Source organism: Oncorhynchus clarkii, chromosome 5, assembly GCF_045791955.1.
Source record: "Oncorhynchus clarkii lewisi isolate Uvic-CL-2024 chromosome 5, UVic_Ocla_1.0, whole genome shotgun sequence".
Classification (NCBI taxonomy): domain Eukaryota; kingdom Metazoa; phylum Chordata; class Actinopteri; order Salmoniformes; family Salmonidae; genus Oncorhynchus; species Oncorhynchus clarkii.
This window is the reverse complement of record NC_092151.1, coordinates 23,396,258-23,422,855: the sequence shown is the minus strand read 5'-3', so window position 1 is coordinate 23,422,855 and position 26,598 is coordinate 23,396,258. Positions and strand designations below refer to the sequence as shown.

General features: G+C 41.2%; 1 protein-coding gene across 2 annotated transcripts in view; it reads left to right on the top strand.

Moving 5' to 3' along the window:
- The first annotated feature begins 253 nt into the window (after positions 1-253).
- Positions 254-26,598, top strand: part of LOC139408552 (phosphoinositide-3-kinase, regulatory subunit 1 (alpha)) — a 53,025-nt gene continuing 26,680 nt past the window's right edge. The window contains exons 1-3 of one of the 2 annotated variants that reach the window (XM_071152576.1): positions 263-497; positions 5,099-5,292; positions 6,442-7,116. In XM_071152576.1, the coding sequence (XP_071008677.1) occupies positions 6,786-7,116 (331 nt within the window). In that variant the 5' untranslated portion in view covers positions 263-497; positions 5,099-5,292; positions 6,442-6,785. Of the gene's footprint in view, positions 498-5,098; positions 5,293-6,441; positions 7,117-26,598 lie in introns of both variants that reach the window. The other variant, XM_071152574.1, reaches the window with a different exon arrangement.

The following is a 26,598-nucleotide window of genomic DNA, read 5'->3' as shown; positions in this document are numbered from 1 at the left end:
GTGTCATGGGCCTATAGGCTACACGATAGCAGAAATTTTAACCTGCTCGCGTGTGGAAGTTACGTAATTATTTTATGTGCGTTTCATGCGTGTGCTGCTCGAGTGTACTCTCAATAACCAATCACACTCCAAGCTCTTGACATGCTACCCGGAGAGGGCAGGGTATAGCTGCTCTTATGATGACGTATTTGGATTGACGTGCCAGTGAACGAGTGACCCCGCCAGTCCACTGCCATGCCCCTCGTTGAAACTTAAACCAATGCATTCGCTCGAGCGGAGTCGTCCTGTCTGTTGACAGAGTACGAGCGTAGCAAATAAGATTAAAACCCACTTTTTAAGTCCTGGACTAATTTGTTCGAAAACGTTATAGCTACTCTCATAGGCTTTTGGCGTTGTCTTTGTGTGGCTAACGTGTGTTTGGTATCGGAGTGGAAAAGTGTGTCCACACGGAAAGGGAGGAGGATTCATTCTATTCAACCTGGGCCCCCTTCATGCAAGTGAGTTGTGCGCTTTTAGTATGTATGTACAGTAGCTAGTTAGCTAGGCTAACACGTTAGCACAGTAGCTAGTTAGCCAGTATGCTAACGTGGCATTTAATTATATCTCATATCGTTACTTGTAGTTAAAGACATCTGAATTTATTGTCATGCCATATAACGACATATTGCTTATTAAATAAAGTAGTACACGTTTGATTACAACGGAATTTGTTACCCTTGCTCGCGACGACCGGGATAAGCCGACCACTGCACTGCTGGACTTCGATTGCTCGTCCTCAGTATGTTGATAATTCAATGAAATGTTGTTATTCATGCCAAACTTTAAAGTCATTATCAAGCATGACAAAGTTAGACTTGGGGGAAAGCTTTCAACATTTCAGGCGTAATTTGAGTTCAACCTAAAGCCAATTTTCTCTGGTAAACTACCAAGCCACTAGCTATTCAATTCAGAGGGACTTTATGTTTACATGACCAAAGCAAGTGAAATAAACAAAAGTGAGAAGACATAAAACATTAACTAACATTCTCATTCTAGAAGATGAGAGGTTACTGTATACTATAGAGATGGATAGAGGACTTATCTTTGTAGCTGTGTCATTATAGCGCCTGACAGCATGGGCAAATTGAAGTAGTACATTTTTCACAATTGGCTGATCACTCCTGTGACACGGTTTGACATGAATCCAACAGGGTCACAAGGAGGGATCAGCCAAACAAGTTGAAAGCACTGATATACAGTGCCTTCAGAAAGTATTCACACCACTTGACTATTTCCAAATGTTGTAGTGTTACAGCCTGAATTTCAAATGGATTAAATTTAGATTTGTCACTAGCCTAGACACACAATATCCCATAATGTCAGTGGAATTATGTTCTTTGAATTTTTTTTTTTTACAAATGAATATTTTTTTATTTTATATTTAATGTATTGAGTCAAGTATTCAACCCCTTTGTTATGGCAAGCCTAAATAAGTTGAGGAGTAAAACATGCCTTATTAAGTTGCATGGACTCACTCAGTGTGCAAGTGTTAAACATGATTTTTGAATGACAACCTCATCTCTGTACCCCAACATACAAATGATCTGTAAGGTCCCTCGTTCAGGCAGAATTTCCAACACAGATTCAACCACAAAGACCAGGGAGGTTTTCCAATGCCTCACAAAGGGCACCTATTGGTAGATGGGTAAAATATAAAAGAAGCAGATGTTGTTTATCCCTTTGAGCATGGTGGAGTTATTAATTACACTTTGGATGGTGTATCAATACACCCAGTCACAACTAAGATACAGGCGTCATTCCTAACTCAGTTGCCGGAGAGGAAGAAAACCTCATGAGGCCAATGGTGGCTTTGAAACGGTTAGAGTTGAAAGACTGTGATGGGAGAGAACTGAGGATGGGTCAACAACTGTAGTTACTCCACAATACTAACCTAATTGACAGTGAAAAGAAGGAAGCTTGTCCAGAATAAAATATTCCAAATCATGCATCCTGTTTGCAATAAGTTACAAATGTAATACTGCAAAATGTAATAATACTGGCTTTTTGTCCTGAATACAAAGTGTTGTGTTGTATTTGCCCAAAACATATTATTGAGTACCACTCTCCATATTTTCAAGCATAGTGGTGGCTGCATCATGTTGTCGTTAAGGACTGGGGTTTTTCAGTATAAAAAAAGAAACGGAATCGAGCTATGCACAGGCAACCCACACACATTCATATAACCTGCATAGACACACACACGATTAACGACACAACACAAACACACATACATTGGAAAGTATTCAAACCACTTCCCTTTTTCCACATTACGTTACAGCCTTATTCTAAAATGTATTTAAATAATATATTTTCTTCAATCTACACACAATACCCTTTAATTACAAACAAAAAAGTTTAGACATGTTTGCAAATGTATATCAATTAACAGATACCTTATTTATATAAATATTCAGACCCTTTTGCTTTGAGACTTGAAATTGTTTCTACAACTTTATTGGAGTCCACCTGTGGTAAATTCAATTGATTGGACATGATTTGGAAAGGCACATGATTTGGAAAGGCACATACCTGTCTATGTAAGGTCCAAAAGTTGACAGTGCATTACAGAGCAAAAACCAAGCCATGAGGTTGACGGAATTGTCCGTACAGCTCTGAGACAGGATTGTGTTGAGGCACAGATCTGGGGAAGAGTACCAAAAAATATCTGCAGCATTGAAGGTCCTCAAGAACACCATGGCCTCCATCATTCTTAACCTGTTGCGACTCTAGGGGCAGTATTTTCATTTTTGGAAAAAAAACGTTCCCGTTTTAAACGGGATATTTTGTCAGGACAAGATGCATATAATTGACAGCTTTGGATAGAAAACATTATAGTTTCCAAAACTAAAGACATTGTCTGTGAGTATAACAGAACTGATGTTGCAGGCGAAAGCCTGAGAAAAATCCAATCTGGAAGTGCCCCAGGTTTTGAAAGCGCTGCGTGCCAATTAGTCCCCATTGAGCTGTGAATGTGCTATGAACCAGCTTACGCTTTCTACGCATTCCCCAAGGTGTCTACAGCATTGCGACGTAGTTTTACGCATTGATGTTGAAGAATACCCGTAGGGGGCTACATTGCGCAAGTGGTCACATGACGCTCCCGGATAGAAAATCTCGCATAAAGTACAGAGGTAGCCATTATTCCAATCGCTTCTACTGAGAAACCAATTGTCCCGGTGGATATATTATCGAATAGATATTTGAAAAACACCTTGAGGATTGATTCTAAACAATGTTTGCCATGTTTCTGTCGATATTATGGAGCTAATTTTGAATATTTTTCGGCGTTGTCGTGACCGCAATTTCCGGTCGATTTCTCAGCCAAACGTGAAGAACAAACGGAGCTATTTCGCCTACAAAAATAATCATTTGGGAAAAAATGAACTTTGGCTATCTACCTGGGAGTCTTGTGAGTGAAAACATCTGAAGTTCATCAAAGGTAAACGATTTAATTTGATTTCTGATTTTCGTGACAAGGTTGCCTGCTGCTAGCAAGGCATAATGCCATGCTAGGCTATCGATAAACTTACACAAATGCTTGTCTAGCTTTGGCTGTAAAGCATATTTTGAAAATCTGAGATGACAGGGTGATTAACAAAAGGCTAAGCTGTGTTCCAATATATTTCACTTGTGATTTTCATGAATAGGATTATTTTATAGGAAGATTTATGTCCGTTGCGTTATGCTAATTAGTGTCAGATGATGACAACGGTCCCGTTCACAGGAATTTGTTTTTTAGTAGGACCGATTGGAGTAATGGCTACCTCTGTATTTCCCTCGAGAGTCACCCTGGGAGCCATCAGGTGACCACTTACGTAATGTAGCCGCCTACGGCTATTCTTCAACATAAATGCGTAAAACTACGTCACAATGCTGTAGACACCTTGGGGGATACGTAGAAAGCGTAATCCGGTTGATAGCACATTCACAGCTCAATAGGGACTCATTGGAATGCAGCGCTTTCAAAATATGGGGCACTTCTGGATTGGATTTTTCTCAGGCTTTCGCCTGCAACATCAGTTCTGTTATACTCACAGACAATATCTTTACAGTTTTAGAAACGTTAGTGTTTTATATCCAAAAGCTGTCAATTATATGCATATTCTAGCATCTTGTCCTGACAAAATATCCCATTTAAAACGGGAATGTTTTTTTTCTTCCAAAAATGAAAATCCTGCCCCTAGAGTCGCAACAGGTTTTAACTGACTTACCTAGTTAAATAAATAAAGAGTCAAACCTGGTTGTCTGCTCTCCATCAGGCACTGGGAGATGAATTCACCTTTCAGCGGGACAGTAACCTAAAAGAAGGCCAAATCTACACTGGAGTTGCTAACCAAGAAGACAGTGAATGTGCCCTAGTGGTCGCGTTACAGTTTTGACTTAAATTTACTTGACATTCTATGACAAGACCTGAAAATGGTAGTCTAGGAATGATCAACAAATTTGACAGAGCTTGAAGAATTTGGAAATGAGTAATGGGCAAATGTTGCACAAACCAGTCCTCCATAGGAATGAATGGAATTCTAGAGTATTTCAATTTGAAATCTTTCAAGGACAATATTACGTGTTTAAGTATGTTGTTGTTGTAGTGGGGACTAACATTAGTAATAATTAGCTCTCTAAGTTCTGCAATGACTGACATGACAAGCAAAACTGCTGATGCATTACCCAATTTTGAAATTGCACCTTGTGCAGTCTACTATTTCAACAGTTTGGTAACCACTGCATTAAACACTACAGTATTTCATTGGCATTCAACATGGATGAACAGCATAAGCAAATATATATGAATGCATTTTTTATTTATCTATGTTAGCATTCCATCTCATAAATTATGTTAACCTAAAAAGGTTTTAATTAGTGCTTTTCAACAACTGCTTGTTTGAGTTTTGGGTTTATTCAGCAGAACTACTCATTGGCACTAGTGAAAAAGCCACAATATGTAGGGTATCCAATCAAAACTGCATCTTTTGACTAATAGTAAAATATGTTACTTGTGTAGATACTTTTCTAAGAAAAGCAATGGTCCTAACCTCATGTCTCTATCATCTGTCCAAAGGTTATTGGAGTTTTTACCCTTGTAGGATTGCCAAGATTAGGGCGACTAAATCGTTGGAAGCCGTAAGAAGAGGGGATGAAAATATATATTTTTGTCAGCTTGTCTGGGTGTTGTGCGAGAATTAAGGCAAACTGACAGGCTCAACGTTGAGCTAGTTATCTTCTCAAATCTGGAGGACATAAAAATATATAAAGGTAAGGCAGATGTTGATTTTGAGATTTTAGTATACGCTTTCTTTATATTGCGATAAACAAGCATATCTCTGAAATGTCAAAGGAGCACTGTGTACCGCAAGCTTTTACATTTAATTAAACTTGTGTCATGTACATTTCTAAAATGTGCAGTTTTGTCACACAACACAATTCCACAGATGTCTTACGTTTTGTGGGAGTATGCAATTGGCATGCAGACTGCAGGAATGTCCACCAGATCTGTTGGCAGAGAATTTTTATGTTCCTTTTTCTATCATAAGCCGCCTACAACTTAATTTTAGAGAATTTGGTATTCTGTCCAACCGGCCTGCAAGTTAGCCTATTACAGATCGGGACAAACGATCCACCTACCGCTATTGTCACTATGAATGGTCGATAGAGGGCAGGATAGACAGTTGGATTGGACTATTTTGACCTGTGGTATAGTAAGCGCGCGGAAAAGCGTAGTGCCTAAAGGGAAGTACCTTGATAGGGGAGGTGCATGCAAGGAGATTAGGAAGTTGGGCTAAGATGGAGAAAATGGATAGTAAAACCTACAAAATGGTGTATGTAAACCAGTGGAAAAAAATGCATTACCCTCCCCTGTGCTCAATATACAGTGGGGCAAAAAGTATTTAGTCAGCCACCAATTGTGCACTTTCTCCCACTTAAAAAGATGAGAGGCCTGTAATTTTCATCATAGGTACACTTCAACTATGACAGACAAAATGAGAAAAAAAATCCAGAAAAACACATTGTAGGATTTTTAAATAATTTATTTGCAAATTATGGTGGAAAATAAGTATTTGGTCAATAACAAAAGTTTCTCAATACTTTGTTATATACCCTTTGTTGGCAATGACAGAGGTCATACGTTTTCGGTAAGTCTTCACAAGGTTTTCACACACTGTTGATGGTATTCTGGCCCATTCCTCCATGCAGATCTCCTCTAGAGCAGTGATGTTTTGGGGCTGTTGCTGGGCAACACGGACTTTCAACTCCCTCCAATCGTGTGTCCCCCCCCCCACCAATTTAGAACTGTCCCAATTTCGCTGGTACCTCGTACACTTTAAAATCAGTGATGGCTACATGTATGTGATCATAAGTCTTACGCAATGTGTTGCAAATGGCTTCTTCTGTTCTGTATTGCAGATCGGTTGTACCTTTTCAAGGCCACTGCTGCAGGGGCCAAATACTTATGGAAACACTGTCGGAGGCACCACAGGGGTGCAGTGGATAACCAAGCTTGAGAATGACCTGAAGACAAGTTAAAACACAATAATCACCCAAAGAACTATTGAGGGCTAGAATGTTCATTAAGTGTTGTGTTTAGCTTTTTTTGTTTGCTCCATTATTATATTCTTGGAAAACCTGAGGAGTAACTAATTGGTGGAACTCTAACCTGTCCGATCAAGTTATTCACAGCAGTGTTCATTTAAAATAATATATATATATATACCAACAACAACCAAAAACACCTGCGAAAAGTCTCTACGATGGCCGCAGAAGGATATCAGTACAGGGCACTTTATGATTACAAGAAGGAGCGAGAGGAGGACATTGACCTCCATGTGGGGGACATCTTAACAGTGACCAAAGGGACCCTGGTGGCCCTAGGGTACAGTGACGGCCTGGAGGAAAGGCCAGAGGACATTGGCTGGCTGCCTGGCTTTAACGAAACCACTCAGGAAAAGGGAGACTTTCCAGGGACATATGTTGAGTTCATTGGGAAGAAGAGGATCTCTCCTCCCACTCCCAAGCCGAGACCCCCCAGACCCTTACCAGTGGCCCCGGGCTCCTCCAAGGCTGACTCTGGTGATGAACTAGGTGAGTGATAAACAGTCTGATCTTCAACTGAACCCCAATACAAGGTTTCTGGGACATGGTATTGGGATGCAGTTTTGTTTTGTACTGTACAAATCACTGTTCACATTGTAAACTCAACAGAAACAATTCAAACATTTCACACTGCATGGGTAAAATGTTGAGCTGGGTGATATAGACACAAATCCATATTATGATAAATTTACTGAATTATCACTAACGATAAATTGGTACATTAATGTTCACCATAGTATTTTTTTATGTTTTACCTTACAACATTCAAAGTAGTAGTAGTAGTTTTATCTATCAATTGTCCAATTAATAAAAACATATTAGAAACGTATTTATTTGGTCTGTCGATTTTCGGTTATCATTTTCGGTTATCATCCCAGCTCTTTTTTCTTTTTTTGTTTTTACATGCCCTAAGAACCCCATTGAAGGTTTTGATTGAATAGGCCCCTACGCAATTAAGCCAAACTTTTAACAATCAGTTGCTGAAACAAAATGCCCAACCAAAGGCTAATCCACGATAGGTTTGCAGGCAGCCAAGCTGACATGTAACCTTGCTGTAGAGGTGGTGGAATGGTTCATCCTTCACATAGACTAACCTCTTGTTAACATTACCACTGAGTTTTAGATAGCCCTTACAAACTCCTTTGTTGGATTTAATCGAAAATACTTTTAAACCCACAAAGCAAATCCAGATGGTCGGCTACTTTGCAAATACCCTACCCCTTACATTTCAATCGTCCCTCAGTGGTATGCTTCTTTTTGAAAGCACTTGAAAGACTATCCTGATGTTATAACATTGCATTTTATTCACAGAACTTCCCATCTGTGTTGGATGGACCTTGTGCATTACTGTATTTGTGACATTACAAACTTAGTTCCTTCACCATTTGAGAATCTGTGTGTGGAAGCCATTTGGTCAAACCACAGTAGTAATTCAACCCATTGGGCTCACTCATGGTTCCATTTACACTCTCTGCTCCAGGGTAGTATTGTGTTGCACATGGTTGTGTTGTAGCTAGGACACACGATTGTAGATGCCTCATATTGAAATCATTTAAGATAAAAAAGTTATGGATTCCAATGCCTAACCTTTTATTAGGTTTGTTCTCTCCCTACATCAAATAGATCCCCAAAAACATCTATGTAAGTGACCAAAGCAAACATTGCCTGATTTATGTTATCTTTATGTTGTGTTGGATGCATTTGCTGAAGCAATTTATTTGGCTATCTACAAAGTATTAGCCAATTCTCTCTCTTGTCTAGTATTCTCCTATCTCTTTGTCGTGTCTTTGGCTATGCCGGATTAAGTGATATGACATGCTATTCTATAAAATAATTTATCCGTAATTAATATTACAAGATTGAGCTAATCATGTAAATGTAATTAACTAGAGAGTCTGGCACCACAAAATAATATTTATTGAACTGTTATCTTCCGAATAAACTCTTAAAGACCTAGTAATATTTTACATTAATAGCAGTCAATATTAAACGTCATCTGAAAGTTGTAAATTCTTGGTTATCTGCACGAACCCTGGATAACAAGTTGAATCAGCAATTCAAAATTGGGTTTAATTATTTATTTACAAAATACCTAACTAATCACACAGAATTACACACACATATTTAAATCATAACTTGATTACAAATTACGTCATAAAGGAAAACGTCCCTAACGGGCGGAACACATATGACAGCTGGTTACACAAAAGAAAAGGGGCCCGGTTTGAGTGAAAGAGCGGGAAGACTGAGGAACAAAGGGCGAAGCTGTGCTATCGCTATCTTATGCATTCTAAATTACCGCCCGTTTGGAAAAGGAAAATGCAATAAATATTTACTCTGAACTGCGCTTTGGTAGGTTGGTGGTAGATGAAAGGCCGTTTTGCCCAACCTAATCCTTTGAAGGATGTCTCTGCTGGTAAATTGGATACGTTGTAGTAACGTTGTTGTGTGGTAGACGAGATACTCTGTCTGTTCCTTCCTAACCCTCGTTTGCATCGGCTGTTGCTAACTCAACGGCTAGGAGGTATCACTTCTGTAGTGAATAAGAGTTCAAAGTTGGCTTCGTTCTGTAGTTATTATCTGAACCATTCTTACATCAGACCGTCGTCCTCGGAACAGGAGGTTATATTGTCGTCAAGGCTTTATATAGGAAGGGAGAGGAGGGCATGTTTGAAAAGTTTTATAGCCCAAGTCCCTTCACAGGGGCGGGCCACTGATTGAGCAGAGCCCTACCTCATGAAAACCCAAATCTCACATTTTGGAAGCTAAAATCACATTTCATCCCATCACGAATAATTTAATATTCAAACATTTAAATTGAACAACAATTCCATGTGAATCCGATAACTCTGATGTTTAGACTTTCCACTGTAGAGTTTGTCATCTTATCATTGAGAATGTCTCCGATGACAACCGAACTGACGTCATATTCATTAAGTACCACCGCATATGTTCAATTTGTCGGATTGCCAGAATATAGTTCATTTCCCCCCCACCTTCTGATGTTCCCAGAATCTCTATGTTAACCAAGGATTTTGCAAATGTATCATCAGTAGGGTAGAGAGAGGAAAAAGGGTGGAAGAGGTATTTATGACTGTCATAAACCTACCCCCAGGCCAACGTCATGACATCTTCTTAGATGATTGGACATTCGAACTACTGCCCAGTTTATTGCTAACCTGGTTAGCAGATGCGCGTCACAGATCTCTACGTATCCATCCTTCAATTAGGGCCTGTGGAAACCTGTTGCCTTGGAGTTGGAAAAAAGCAGAGGTGTTTTCAAGCCGCAGTAATTTACATAATTAAGGGTCCACACGATTGTCACAATCATGTTGTGTTTTTTGTCCCTCTTCTTTCATCATAGAGAATGGGTAAATTTATATTTTGCTTTTTTTTTTATGTTGCTTACCTGGCTGTATGCTTTTTGGTCACGCTGAATGGAACGATTGCATCTTGTGAGGTTTCCAATTATGATTTGTTAGGAAGTGATGATTGCTAAACGGTTTACTACAATGTTTACTAAACGTCAGATTGGTGTAGCCTACGCGCCAATGTTTGCAAGTGAGCCATTTCCTTGACAGTTTATTTCTTTACATTAAGCCCAAGCAAGTCAGTTGACATTTTTTCCTTTTTGTTTCGGTCCCAGCGTCAAACACTAGCTGAGAAAGGGGACTCGCATGGTGGGACTACAATGACATCTTTGATAACAAGTGACAGTGCTCACATAGCCCCACTGAATGCTAACCAGGGCTGGAGGACAATGGGGCTTGGCTCCGGTCCAGTGCATTGTGATGCTGTGCAGTACCTGGTACCAGCCCAGTGGTTGGACTGCTGGACCACTCCTCTTTGAAACTCCTCCTGGCCAGCATCGATAATTTTTTTAAATTTTGCTTTAGGCACAATATATATTTTTTTACCGTCATGCTATTTTCTACTGACTAATCCATGTGAAATAAATGGGCCAGATCTGAACTGGAAGCCTATCTGTTTGCATTGGGTATATTTTTGGGGAGATTATTTTGGTCTGGCTAAGAAAATCTGCCATTCTGACCTTCTGTAATCAGTTTTTTTGTTGATATTCCGCTAACAAAAGATGACGAGAGCCATCTTCGTGTTGTGGAAAAGCCTCAAGTCAACGCTATTGCATATCACACCTTTGAAATGTCATTTTTTTGTGTCATGTTAAAAAAAAAAAAAAAGTTAAACCGAAACAACCCGGGCTGTTTCAGGCAACACCGACACAATTCTATATGCCCACTTGATGCTACAAGACTAAGTAGAAAGACATGCATCTTTAAAGATGCTGTGACGTATATTCAGGCTCTCTGACATTGCGTAGATCTGTCAGCTCACCTATACAACAGGCTCTGGTGGCCTGATTTCCATTTCCTGTCCTTTGTGGTGCTATTGTGAAATTCTTTAGCTGGGGCTTGCAGGGTGAGCGAGGAGCCATATGTGAAGGGGGCATGTGGTGAATGGGCATGACTGTGGTTGAGTGGCAGCGCTGAGCCCAGAGCAAGTGTGAATGTAGCACCAGGAAAAGAAAGGTCTCTGTGTCACGGGAAGGGGGAGAGAGTGCTTGAGGCTGGGAGGGAGAGGTGTGGGAGGGAAGGGGCTGGGGAACGGCATTGGTGAGCTGAGTGATCAGGGCTGCAGACTGGCTGGCGAGAAAGGAGAGGGGCTGGGAAGTGTGGAGACTAAGGCCTGGGGAGGCTAAGGGGCTGAGGAGGGCTCTGGGCTGGTTCGAGTCTTGTTGCTTCAGAGTGTGATTTATTGCCTGCCACTGAGGGATCTGGCAGATCCCCCTCTTTCTTCATTTCCTCCAGTGCTTCAGCTTTTTTTCCTCTCACCCTCTTTTTTTTTTTTTTTTTAGTGTTTTGATAATGTTCTTGGAGTCGGTCCCTGCTGGGAGGGTGGGAGGGAGGAGAGCGTAGGCTTGGAAACGGGCCTCTGCTCTCACTGAGCCACAGGGGTTTACTTCAGAGCAGCAGATGTGGATAGAGGGAAAGAGCGAGGGCTGGGCCGGGCTTGGAGAAGAATTCCGGTTCATTCCAGCTCCCAGTCTTTTTAAAACACCAGCATGCTGCTGCTCCTTTCCTAGGCCTCTCGACTGAGTCATGTAGCCAGCCAGCCAGCCTTGAAAAGAGGACCTTCACTCTGGGCCTGAAAACCACTGAGAAGAAGGAAGCGTCATTTTCAGTTCACAACTTCCATTCACTTATTTTGTCTGGCAGGCTCAAACCAGAAAATCTTCCTACTAACTCCTCCCTTGTAGAACATTTTAAATAGTGTTTGATGTGATCCTGGTGTTGAGGCCATTTTATGCAGCTGAGGTTGTTTATTATGTGACAAAACGGCACACTAGAATGTCCCTCTGTTTTATAACCAGCTATACTTGTCTGAGTTTTCTTTGTCACCACCAGCCTAGTGGTGGGGACCAGCTGACAATAGTGCTGACTACTGTCATCATTCAATTGGATCGCCATTGATACCATAACATATTCTAACCGCAATTCAATTGTGAAATCTCTCACATTCCAATTGCCTCCCATGGACAACGTTTGAATTTTGTGCGATGGTTGATAGCTTGCCTATAGGTAAAAAAAAGAACATCTGTTTTGTGCTTTATTGCAGACGGTGTGGCCAAAGCCTCATTTCTGCTTCATGTGTATGCAGCTATTAGCACACCATAAATACCATAGTGTATGTAGACAAACAAAATAGGAATAACTATTCAAACTACAAAGGAGCTTCTCATGTACATAATGCTGAACACTTGATTTAATGAAACGACTCACATATGTGTGGACATTTTGGAAATAAGAGATTTTAATCTACATCCGCCTCTTTACACTGCAAAAATGTGTTATGGGGTGTGTGTCGTCAAACTAGTGTAGTGTAAAGTGGAGCCCAACCGATTTATCGGTTGACCGACATTATCAGCTGAAATGATCCTTTTACAGATGTATTTGTATCTCAACATTTAATCCACCGAAAAGGACTGAAAGAAAAAATGCGAAGGATGGGAAGCAGTTCTTCATAGTATTTTACTTTATTTTTGCATTTCATTATTTGTCCTGAATAGGGCACTCTTTATATGGTTATAAACCCATCTTGCCTTGGCGTGCTACAGCAAGACTGGACACTAATTCAACACAACTACAACTATAGTTAGCTAACTAACTATATAGCTACTGAAACAGATTGTCATTTTGCTATGTTTTTAGGGAATAACATTGTTTGCATCCATGAGCTAGCTAGCTTTTTTATGACCAGCACTGTAGATGCGCGAGACAACTTTACCAGCATCATAGTATACGTATCGATGAATCGTTGTGACATATGAAATACGGTTGATGGTGTAATCAATGTGTAATAACTACGTCAAAAATTTATGAGTTTGTTAAATTAAGTGATGTGCAGTCATATTCAGGTCCTGATTGGTCAACAAGCTTATTTGACACGTCAAATAGTGTGTTATTTGACAAGCAAAGACTCAAACGGCGTTCCGTAGTATGATAAATCCTGGTTGAGAATGAAACGACTGAACAATGAAACAGCACAGCAAGTAAGTGAAAGAAATAGGTTTTGATTGTTTTACTGATAGTGGGGACATGCATAAATACCAACAAAATAACTTTTGTGTGTGTGTGTAAGCTAGGCAAGTCAGTTAAGAACAAATTCTTATTTACGATGACGGCCAAATCCGGACGACCCTGGGCCAATTGTGCGCCTCCCTATGGGAGGTCCGGATGTGATACTGCCTGGATTTGAACAAGGGACTGTAATGACGCCTCTTGCACAGAGATGCAGTGCCTTAGACCGCTGCGTCTGTGTGTGAGTGATAAGCATTCTAGTACAGTTAAATAGTTAAGGTCGTTAACATTTTAAATATTGGTTATCAGTATCGATATCGGGTTTTATTTGGCAAGGAAAATATCAGATATCGGTATCGCCCAAAAATGTAATATCGGTGCATCACTACTAAATAGTGAATAGTGAAAATGTGTCATATCGTTGAGCTTAGGCTTCAGTACCTATGCACATTTTTTGCTGGAATCCGTGCACTTTATTCTCCTTTCACTAGAGTAACATATTGTGGTGTACTATTGGCCAGGTTTTGCCAGGGTAGACCATTGTTGTAAAATAAGAATTTGTTGTTAAACTGTTTTCTTCTATTAAAAATCATCCCTTTCTCGTACTCCAAAGTGTTATGTGGTGCTTAAGTTAATGTTCTTTCCTCAAATGTAAGAAATCGGCTTTCTGATTTAAAGCACTTAAAAAAAATTTTTTTTTAGCTATAATACAAATATTAGCAGATATATTGGTTTCCTGTAAATATTTCCACTTTTAAAATTGGTATAGGATCCTAAAATTGGATATTGGTTGGCTTTTATCAGTCTCAACAACCATTTCGAAGAACATTCTGAGAAACTGAAGTAAATTCTGACAAACTGATTGTTCCCCAACAAGTCCCTACAAGGCACATAGGCTACGTGCTCCGTCTTGCTCAAGGAAATATTTGATGCCGTTATTGTCCCGGATTCTTACCGCAGTAGGCCTAGAAGTTTGTCATTCTTTGGAGACAATTTCCCTCTCAAGTTCAACTTAAAGGGAATGGAGGTAACCTAAATTGCTCAGAGACACCGGTAGGATTGTCAAAGTACTAAGCACCTCTGAATAGATATTGTCGGCAGTCAATCTCTTGTGTTCACACAGCAGACACCTTGGAAGTGGGAAGCCACTCAGCCTTGTTAATATACTCCAAACCAGAAGGTAGCAGTAGCGTTTGTTTTACAGTGCTAACACAGGCAGCTGTTTCATGGAAACTAACCTAATCCATTGATTTAATTCTAATGTTAATACTAGCAACAGTGCTGTTTGCCGTCATTATTTTAACAAACTTTGCATCTGCACTGTTAAAATAAATGTGTTTTTGCTAAATATTCAGTAGACATTTTTTATTTAACTTTGCAATCATTGTTTTGTTTTTTTGACACTTTCAAGTGAAAAATCGGAGTCTCAGAATCACTCGGTTACCGTGAATTTATTTCCAAACACCTTTTTTTGACATGCATGCTTATCAGATGTAAGTCACCTTATCTTTTCTCTAAGACTGCATTTTATCAGCCTATTTCTAAGCGCAAACTCATGCCTTTTCTTAGCTAGGATGCTGTGGTAGCTGTTTTGGAACTGTGTAGTTGGTCGTGTTTTTATACATGTGAATGTGCACGATGTGGACAGACAGTTTGCAACATGTAGTAGTGCAGGAGGCTAAAGTGACAGTTTGTGACGCAGACAAAAGGGGAAAGCGCAAGAGAATGAGAGGAGGATGCTTTACTCTGAGATAATGACGCCTGTACAGTATTAAAGTAGAGAGAATAGTTAGCATGTAGGAGAGGGAAGGGGTTTTTGTATCTAGCCGCTAAGAGTAAAACAGTAATAAAGTTAGCCCCATCTGTAGCTGTACCAAAGAGAAGCTCAGGCATAAGAGGGAGAGAATGAGGAGAGTGAATAAGTACACTCTGCCTGCATAGCTGGCGATTTAGATAATGTAGAAATCTTATTTTCGTGGCCAAATTAGTGCTCTGGCAAATAGCATTGCTGTATTGAGCTGTTTTTCTGAAGGAGAATTGTTGCCTTGTTCTACAAAGAATGCACACTTTTTTAAAAACCAGGCATGGAGTGGTTGGGGTGGTAGGCAGGTGGGTTGCTCCATGTTCAAATATGCCTTGATTATATGGAGCGTACGATAGATGGCCATACCCCCTCTAAAGTCAGACCCAACTAACTCACAATTCAGGTAGTTACAATGTGCCTGCTGGAACAGTTTACTCTGATGTGGTGGGAACTCAATAGAGCTGAAGGCAGCTGTGGTATAGTGTAGTCGGGGTGGTAATGGCGCTCCTTTGGTGGAGGGGGGCACACAGACTGCACTGATTTGTGGCGTTGTGATGAATCAGTAGAATTGTACTAAGTGCTGATTGCATTAACTTGGGGCACAATGCCGGCAGGACAAATGGATGCACGGTGAAAGGGAACTGAATGGCGACTGTTTCACACACTTGGGACATCTGTGCTGCTGTAGTTGACTAATTTACACATTTGATGCCCCCGTTTTTATTTTGAAAATGTGGTATTTTGTTTATTCTAAATGTAGCCTATATGTTGGTTTATGCAACTCATGTAGTAGACCAGTATAATGACAAGTATTAAAGTCGAAAAGAATGTGAAAGTCACACCTATAGGGTTTTATATAATTATTCTGCATCTAGACTTTACACTCTTTGGGATTTCCCCATATGTGCTAAGTGCATATCAGGCCATCAAATTAGAGCTGATCACACCAAAGCACAAACCACACAGAACTTAATTTGAGGGCAACAATCAAACCTATCCACATTGTAATTTGATTTATCTTTTTAAAACCCCCACCAAACTGCTCTTGGCCTGGCAGCATTCCAGTAAAAGGCCTGTTTTTATGGGCCTGTGTGCATGAGAGCGTGCACATGTGAGTTTCATTACTTGATCGCCTCCAGAGACTGGAGTCTGAATTGGCAAATCTTATTACTGGAGGCGAAGCATGTCTGCGAGCAGGATTAGACAGCGGGAGAGCGAGAGAGGGGGACATGTGACTAATAGAAATTGAATAATGTGTCCCTGAACAAAGGGGGGTCAAAATCAGTCGGTATCTGGTGTGGCCACCAGCTGCATTTAGTACTGCAGTGCATCTCCTCATGGACTGCACCAGATTTGCCAGATCTTGCTATGAGATGTTACCCCACTCTTCCACCAAGGCACCTGCAAGTTCCAAGACATTTCTGGGGGGAATGGCCCTAGCCCTCACCTTCCGATCCAACAGGTCCCAGACGTGCTCAATGGGATTGAGATCCGGGCTCTTCGCTGGCCATGGCAGGCCACTGACATTCCTGTCTCGCAGGAAATCATGCACAGAACGAGCAGTATGGTTGGTGGCATTGTCATGCTGGAGGGTCAGGATGAGCCTGCAGGAAGGGTACCACATGAGGGAGGAGGATGTCTTCCCTGTAACGCACAGCATTGAGATTGAGCTTGTTGCCATTGCAGGGAGTCTGATGCTGTGACATACCGTCCCAGACCATGACGGACCCTCCACTTCCAAATCGATCCTGCTCCAGAGTACAGGCCTCGGTGTAACGCTCATTCCTTCGAATGAATCCGACCATCACCCCTGGTGAGACAAAACCGCAACTCGTCAGTGAAGAGCACTTTTTGACAGTCCTGTCTGGTCCAGCAACAGTGGGTTTGTGCCCATTGTTGCTTGTGATGTCTGGTGAGGACCTGCCTTACAACAGGCCTGCAAGCCCTCAGTCCAGCCTCTCTCAGCCTATTGCGGACAGGCGGAGCACTGATGGAGGGATTGTGCGTTCCTGGTGTAACTCGGGCAGTTGTTGCCATACTGTACCTGTCCCCCAGGTCTGATGATCGGATGTACCGATCCTGTGCAGGTGTTGTTACACGTGGTCTGCCGCTCCGAGGACAATCGGCTGTCCGTCCTGTCTCCCTGTAGCGCTGTCTTAGGCGTCTCACAGCACGGACATTGCAATTTATTGCCCTGGCCACATCTGCAGTCCTCATGCTTCCTTGCAGCATGCCTAAGGCACGTTCACGCAGATGAGCAGGGACCCTGGGCATCTTTCTTTTGCTGTTTTTCAGTCAGTAGAAAGGCCTCTTGCATCCTAAGTTTTCATAACTGTGACCTTAATTGCCTACCTGCTGTAAGCTGTTAGTTTCTTAACGACCGTTCCACAGGTGCATGTTCATTAATTGTTTATGGTCCATTGAACAAGTTTGTGGTCAATTAACCTGTCTAGCACACAGGTTCCTCTAGCGGAACCCCCCCCCCCCCCCCCCCCCCCCCCATTTCCCAACATTCCGCTGAAAAGGCAGCGCAGGATGACATTGTCTCCCTCAATCTGTCCAATGGCTACTGCTATAGGTTTCACGCTGCTTACCACTCTACCACAATACATCATCCAGGAGGATTCTCTTGATGGGGTTGTCCATATTGGCAGACTGTGATATGGCCATTTCTTGGAGAGACTCCTTCCCCTCCAAGAGACTGTCAAACATGATGACAGCTGGGCAGCTTCAATGTCGTGCTCTTATTCTTCTCACTTTGCTTGGTGAGGTAACTTGATGACCCTTCAGATACCTAACCATTTCATTGGCTCTCTTGTAGAGTGCATCCATTGTTTTCAGTGACATGATGTCCTTGAGGAGCAGATTCAATGTATGAGCAGCACAGCCAATGGTTGTGATGTGAGGGTAGGACTCCCCTACTTTAGACCAAGCAGCCTTCATGTTCGCAGAATTGTCTGTCACCAGTGCAAATACCTTCTGTGGTCCAAGGTCATTGATGACTGCCTTCAGCTCATCTGCAATGTAGAGACCGGTGTGTCTGTTGTCCCTTGTGTCTATGCTCTTGTGGAATACTGGTTGAGTGGTGAAGATGATGTAGTTCATTATTACTTGCTCACGAACATTCAACCAACCACCAGAGATGATTGCAATACAGTCTGCTTTCTCTATGATTTGCTTGACCTTCACTTGAACTCTGTTGAACTCTGCATCCAGCAAATGAGTAGATAAAGCATGTCTGGTTGGAGGGGTGTATGCTGTGCGAAGAACATTCAGAAATCTCTTCAAATACACATTGCATGTGAGCATCAGAGTTGAACCAGTTGCATACACAGCTCAATCAAGACATTCATCAGCATTTCTCTGACTACGTTCCTCTGACTACTTATGATTCCAGGAGAACCATGAGCTATTGTTATCGATAAGGTGTCTGATTCATCATGATTTGGCATGGTATTTACATAATTACACAACTTTTCCTTCTACTTTAGCTGCAGTGAAATGTCTCCACACATCAGATAGTGCCCGTGGCATTTTCCTGTAGAGATTAGAAAAAAATGAGTAAAAAACCCTAAATACATTTCCATGTATAGATGGTTAAGCAGTTATATTAAACAACTCCTTTGTAAAATAAATGTTTTAAAATGAAAAATGTATGGAAATAGGTGAATTAACACTCCTCAGTTAGCAGGCTCTCAAGCAAGCTAAAACCCACATGGTAGCAAAAACTAACTAGCAGAAATTGTTAACAAGTTAGAAATGATTTAAACACACTTTGCTGTAGGCTACTAATTACTAGGCTGCGATCCCCGTACAGGGATCAACATCAGGGGAAATTTTCAGAGTGACAACTAAAAATACAACGTCGTAACATTAAACATTCTTGAAAATGCAAGTGTCTTACATCCTTCAAAAGATTAGCATCTTGGTAATGAAACTACGTTTTCCGATTTAAAATAGCTATTACAGAGAACAAATACCATGCTTTTGTTTTAGAAGAGCAATCAACAACAAACAAAAAATTCCGCCATGACAGTTTTTACACATTCACATCTGAAGGTAAAATTATGACTTACATTCTGATATCTTGCTCTTATTTTTCTTCCTGAGGGTCCCAGTGATCAAATGAAGTGCCGTTTTCTTTGATAAAATCCATTTTTATAGCCTAAATCGAAACATTTTGTAACCCGTTTGTGCCGTGAATTCCATCTCTATCAATTTTTTACGGGGCATTCGACGTAATTACACACGGTAAACCATTGTTTATCTAGTCATGGTTGGTTTCAGTGCATTCCTCTGGATGTTTGCAACACAGCCAAACGCCATTTTTTTTGCGGGGAGTATTGACCGAAGTGAACTGATTTGAAGACAACGAGCAATGACTACCTTGCGCACCAATAATTTTAGCAAAGCTTCGTTGATTGACTGTATTTCTGCCCACTGACCACTGATCTTCTTGAAATCTAGCTGGGTAGATAGCCAATGAGCTGAGGTAAACGCCAGTATGTAATGGTTTTGGGTTGGACCACCATTCCTTGTTTGTAAATGCACTCGTAACGAACTCCATTCTCGCCTTGACTATCAGAGGAGTTGCTGTGACGCTTGTTACGCACAGCAGTATTTTGGAAAGTTGTATTTTCAACGATTTCATTGAAGACATCATGGCGAATAAATAAGGAAAAGCGAAGTCATAGTATACAGATTTGCACCAGATTATAGAATAGATTGATCGAGAAAGTGAGAGATTTTTTTTGTATGAGGAATCTTTGAGTGTTATGATTCAAACAGGAGCTGAGGAGCTGTTTCTGCAAGGACAGGACGTACTTCTGGACGGGTAAGTGCTAATGCCGTTTTATGAAATATATATATATATATATATATATATATATATATATATATTTATTTATTATATATATATATATATATATATATATATATTTATATTTATATAATTAATTTGCAATGGTATGTGTGTGTATATATATTTTCCATGTCAGATATATACAGTGGGGCAAAAAAGTATTGTCAGCCACCAATTGTGCAAGTTCTCCCACTTAAAAAGATGAGGCCTGTAATTTTCATCATAGGTACACTTCAACTATGACAGATAAAATGAGAAAAAAATCCAGAAAATCACTTTTTAGGATTTTTAATGAATTTATTTGCCAATTATGGTGGAAAATAAACTTTTGTTATTGACCAAATACTTATTTCAATACTTTGTTATATACCCTTTGTTGGCAATGACAGAGGTCAAATGTTTTCTGTAAGTCTTCACAAGGTTTTCACACACTGTTGCTGGTATTTTGGCCCATTCCTCCATGCAGATCTCCTCTAGAGCAGTTATGTTTTGGGGCTGTTGCTGGGCAACACAAACTTTCAACTCCCTCCAAAGATTCTCTATGGGGTTGAGATCTGGAGACTGGCTAGGCCACTCCAGGACCTTGAAATGCTTCTTACGAAGCCACTCCTTCGTTGCCCGGCCGGTGTGTTTGGGATCACTGTCATGCTGAAAGACACAGCCACGTTTCATCTTCAATGCCCTTGCTGATGGAAGGAGGTTTTCACTCAAAATCTCACGATACATGGCCCCATTCATTCTTTCCTTTACACGGATCAGTCGTCCTGGTCCCTTTGCAGAAAAACAGCCCCGAAGCATGATGTTTCCACCCCCATGCTTCACAGTAGGTATGGTGTTCTTTGGATGCAACTCAGCATTCTTTGTCCTCCAAACACGACGAGTTAAGTTTTTACCAAAAAGTTATCTTTTGGTTTCATCTGACGATATGACATTCTTCCAATCTTCTTCTGGATCATCCAAATGCTCTCTAGCAAACTTCAAACGGCCTGGACATGTACTGGCTTAAGCAGGGGGACACGTCTGGCACTGCAGGATTTGAGTCTCTGGCGGCGTAGTGTGTTACTGATGGTAGGCTTTGTTACTTTGGTCCCAGCTCTCTGCAGGTCATTCACTAGGTCCCCCCCCGTGTGGTTCTGGGATTTTTGCTCACCGTTCTTGTGATCATTTTGACCCCACGGGGTGAGATCTTGCATGGAGCCCCAGATCGAGGGAGATTATCAGTGGTCTTGTATGTCTTCCATTTCCTAATAATTGCTCCCACAGTTGATTTCTTCAAACCAAGCTGCTTACCTATTGCAGATTCAGTCTTCCCAGCCTGGTGCAGGTCTACAATTTTGTTTCTGGTGTCCTTTGACAGCTCTTTGGTCTTGGCCATAGGTGGAGTTTGGAGTGTGACTGTTTGAGGTTGTGGACAGGTGTATTTAATACTGATAACAAGTTCAAACAGGTGCCATTAATACAGGTAACGAGTGGAGGACAGAGGAGCCTCTTAAATAAGAAGTTACAGGTCTGTGAGAGCCAGAAATCTTGCTTGTTTGTAGGTGACCAAATACTTATTTCCCACCATAATTTGCAAATAAATGTATAAAAAATCCTAAAATGTGATTTTCTGGATTTGTTTTTCTCATTTTGTCTGTCATAGTTGAAGTGTACCTATGATGAAAATTACAGGCCTCTCTCATATTTTTAAGTGGGAGAACTTGCACAATTGGTGGCTGACTAAATACTTTTTTTCCCCACTGTATATTTTAAATTTTTTTATTCAAATGGAATGGAGTAGAACAGCAAACACACACACACAACCACTGCTTCTGCTACTCCTCTCCATTTCCATATGAAATAGCCATTGGGTGCTGTTCAGGGGAGGGCAGGCCCACAACAATGGCCGGAGTTGAATGGAACAGCACTTCACATTAGTGACTGTTCCCTCTGCTCTATACAATATATATATGTTTATTTTATGTGATGATAAAAGGCTCATACATTACAAATATTTATTTTATGTTTTCTTTCACAGTGATAGCGACTCCGACTTTGAGCCTCCGGTGCCAAGCTGCACGCTCTACCTCTGCCCCCTCTACTACTGCCTCCAGTGGTGTTCATATGCCACAGTTCATTACTGCAGGCATGACTGTGCCTCAGGGCCAAAAGGGCACAGCATGGAGGCGTCGTTGTGTTCTGTGTCGCATGACCTGCACCACTTCTGCAGGTTGCCTCTGCTTTACATCAGAAAGAGACTGCTATGGGACATGGCACAGGCAGCAAAATATTGTGTAGAGGACTTCCAAAGGGTGTACTGTTTTTTTAAATGTTCTAATATTGAAAAAACAATGTTTTGTGTGTGTGTGTTAGAATTGCTTTTTGATATGTTGTATATAGTTATAGGTCATTTCACCAATTCGGCCACTTGGGTAACTTGTGTGGGACACCTGGGTGACTTCATGCTAAATGTCATGTAGCTCACCCATTCCTGAAGTTATCCGTCTGAAACTTTGCACACCTACAGTTGCCCTCTTGTGTTATCCATCAAAATTATCCCCAGCATCCTATCTGACTGTGTGGCTTTTCTAGTACATGTGAAAGATGATGCTACAACAATAAAAAATAAAAAAACGTATGCTCTTTCTCTTTTCTTCCACCAGATCTACTGTTATATTCTCCTACATTCAATTAACATTTCCACAAAATACAGAATGTTTCCATTCAAATGATACCAAGAATATGCATATCCTTGCCTCTGGGGCCGAGCTACAGGCAGTTAGATTAGGGTATGTCTTCAGGTGGAAATTGAGAACAAGGGATGCAGCCATAAGAGGTTAACAAAAAATATATTCATCCCACCCAGTACTGTAATCAAAACTTACCAGAAAGCATGTAGTCCTTGGCTCAGACAGTGTCATAGTGTGGGCTCAATAGCATCTCATTAGTGTGCAAGATCTTGAGAATCATCTGTACATGGGATGGAAGAGTGCACTGTACATGTGATGGAAGAATGCACTGTTTCAATTCCATTGAATTGGGGATAGTTTAACCAAATATGCCACAAGACCTAGAATTGCCTTGTGTATCCCACAAAAAAAGGTTCACTGTTATAAGCAACAACAACAAAAAAATGAATTTAAGCAAAATTCCCCAAATTCCAGGGCTTAACCTCTCATGGAAAATTTCTGGAAAAATTACAGAAATTTACCGGAAAGTTTGCAACCCTAACTGTGATATGGATCTATCACACTAGCTACAGTGCCTTGCGAAAGTATTCGGCCCCCTTGAACTTTGCGACCTTTTGCCACATTTCAGGCTTCAAACATAAAGATATAAAACTATTTTTTTTGTGAAGAATCAACAACAAGTGGGACAATCATGAAGTGGAATGACATTTATTGGATATTTCAAACTTTTTTAACAAATCAAAAACTGAAAAATTGGCCGTGCAAAATTATTCAGCCCCATTAAGTTAATACTTTGTAGCGCCACCTTTTGCTGCGATTACAGCTGTAAGTCGCTTGGGGTATGTCTCTATCAGTTTTGCACATCGAGAGACTGACATTTTTTCCCATTCCTCCTTGCAAAACAGCTCGAGCTCAGTGAGGTTGGATGGAGAGCATTTGTGAACAGCAGTTTTCAGTTCTTTCCACAGATTCTCGATTGGATTCAGGTCTGGACTTTGACTTGGCCATTCTAACACCTGGATATGTTTATTTTTGAACCATTCCATTGTAGATTTTGCTTTATGTTTTGGATCATTGTCTTGTTGGAAGACAAATCTCCGTCCCAGTCTCAGGTCTTTTGCAGACTCCATCAGGTTTTCTTCCAGAATGGTCCTGTATTTGGCTCCATCCATCTTCCCATCAATTTTAACCATCTTCCCTGTCCCTGCTGAAGAAAAGCAGGCCCAAACCATGATGCTGCCACCACCATGTTTGACAGTGGGGAAGTGTGTTCTGCTGTGTTGCTTTTTTACGCCAAACATAACGTTTTGCATTGTTGCCAAAAAGTTCAATTTTGGTTTCATCTGACCAGAGCACCTTCTTCCACATGTTTGGTGTGTCTCCCAGGTGGCTTGTGGCAAACTTTAAATGACACTTTTTATGGATATCTTTAAGAAATGTCTTTCTTCTTGCCGCTCTTCCATAAAGGCCAGATTTGTGCAATATACGACTGATTGTTGTCCTATGGACAGAGTCTCCCACCTCAGCTGTAGATCTCTGCAGTTCATCCAGAGTGATCATGGGCCTCTTGGCTGCATCTCTGATCAGTCTTCTCCTTGTATGAGCTGAAAGTTTAGAGGGACGGCCAGGTCTTGGTAGATTTGCAGTGGTCGGATACTCCTTCCATTTCAATATTATCGCTTGCACAGTGCTCCTTGGGATGTTTAAAGCTTGGGAAATCTTTTTGTATCCAAATCCGGCTTTACACTTCTTCACAACAGTATCTCGGACCTGCCTGGTGTGTTCCTTGTTCTTCATGATGTTCTCTGCGCTTTTAACACACCTCTGAGACTATCACAGTGCAGGTGCATTTATACGGAGACTTGATTACACACAGGTGGATTGTATTTATCATCATTAGTCATTTAGGTCAACATTGGATCATTCAGAGATCCTCACTGAACTTCTGGAGAGAGTTTGCTGCACTGAAAGTAAAGGGGCTGAATAATTTTGCACGCCCAATTTTTCAGTTTTTGATTTATTAAAAAAGTTTGAAATATCCAATAAATGTCTTTCCACTTCATGATTGTGTCCCACTTGTTGTTGATTCTTCACAAAAAAATACAGTTTTATATCTTTGTTTGAAGCCTGAAATGTGGCCGAATACTTTCGCAAGGCACTGTATATCTGTTTATCAAAGTAGACTGTAGACACCTCCCTCTTCTGTACTGTAGTGTTTTTTCATAATGGCTAAACAAAGGTAGATGAAGTTTGGTTCTTATATCTATTAATGGGAATGCTTTGGACTTTATTGATTGAATCAATTGATGTAGGCCTTAAACAAACAAAAGTTTTGTTTTTGTTCAAATAGCGGCCTGGATGGCAATGGTTGTCGTCATTATTTGTCTAATTTCTTGGTGGAATCTGTAATGGTGAGTCTTGAAATTGTACATTATGATACTGGTTTATTATAGACCTTCAGTTGAACCAAATATTTTGCACAAAGCACCAATAAATAAATATTTTTTTATTTTTTATCTTGGATTTTTTTCTGCCAGTGTAGCAACAGGCTATTCATTGTTTCTCGGTGAGGTGCATGCGTTGCTTTTTTCTCTCTGCAGGGGGAGACGTAGTCTCACTTTTCTCATGCCTGCAGCCCCATTTCATGTGTCCAAACTCAAGGTTTCTCCATGTTATATAGCCTATTTCACATGCAATTACACTGCATGGTACTGGTACATGGTACACTGCAAGTAGTAAAAAGCCATACTGACCTGAGAATTAAATATTGTTTCAACAAAGCGTCAACTGCTGAGGACAGATTTTTTTTTTTTATACCCAGTTGCCCCTTGAAGTAAATGGACTCAAGTCACACATCGAACACTATGGCTGCTCTACTGGTCATCAGTTTTCAGTCACACTTTTTCCACAGAACCTCCTCCCCAGAAGAAAATGAACACTAGAACCTATGAAAATGCCGGGACCTTACACTTAACAGAGGTGTGCGCTATCTTTAGTCCGTTTTTGGTGTTCCATGCCCTGGCCTGGCCAGAGCCGTTACTGGAGTTTACAGGTACCGTTTGAACTGGGGGGAGAGTGTTCCCTCCGCCGACGCCTGCCGCACCACAGCACCAGTGGCAGCTGCGTTGACTTCCTCAACCTGTGGTTGACTGACTGGCTGACTGAGCTAATGCCTTCTGGGATATTATGAGGAATCCTGCAAATAATAATAATGCAGGCATAGACATTTTTTTGGGAGAGACGGCGCTGAAAGCTGCAGAAGGACTAACCTGTATTTTTGCATTCTTTGTTCGCTCTCTGCAGAGCAAAGGAGCGAAAGCAAGTGAAATGGATAAACCAGTTTATCTGGTTGCCCCTCTCTCTCTCTCTCTCGTTGCCCCTCGCTCTCTCTGCTGCCCCTCTCTCGACGCCCCTCTCTCTCGTGCTGCTGCCCCTCTTGCGCTCGCGAGAGAGAGAGTGCGAGAGAGTCTGCTCGCTGCCCCTCTCTCGTGCTCTCGCTCGCCGCCCCTCTCTCTCTCTCGCCGCCCCCCTCTCTCTCTCGCGCACTCTCGCTCGCCGCCCCTCTCTCGTGATGTTCCCCAATGCTGGAAGGGAGTCCACCACGTGTAAAAAGTTTGGGAACCCCTGTTCTAGTGCAGTGGAACTTAATGGTGCCAACAGATATGGCAGGTCTGCTTCTAGTGCCTAAGCAACTTTGCAGTATTTTGTTACATTATTGTTACATACTAATTTCTTACATTATTAGCAATTATTTTTTTTTATATTACATACAGCCGGTAATAACTTTTGGATATCAGAGTGGCGGTAACTCACCAACATTACGACCAGGAATACGACTATCCTGAATTGGATCCTTTGTTTGTACCCCCCCCCCCCAAGGCAATGGAACTTATTCAAGAGGCTGCTCCAAAACACCTCCGGCAGAGATGTATTCGGAGTGGACTTCTAGTCTGACTCAGGAGGCGTTCACACCATCCACCGCTTCGGGTATATTACTCGCTAATGTTCAGTTTCTGGATAATAAAGTAGACGAGTTCAGGG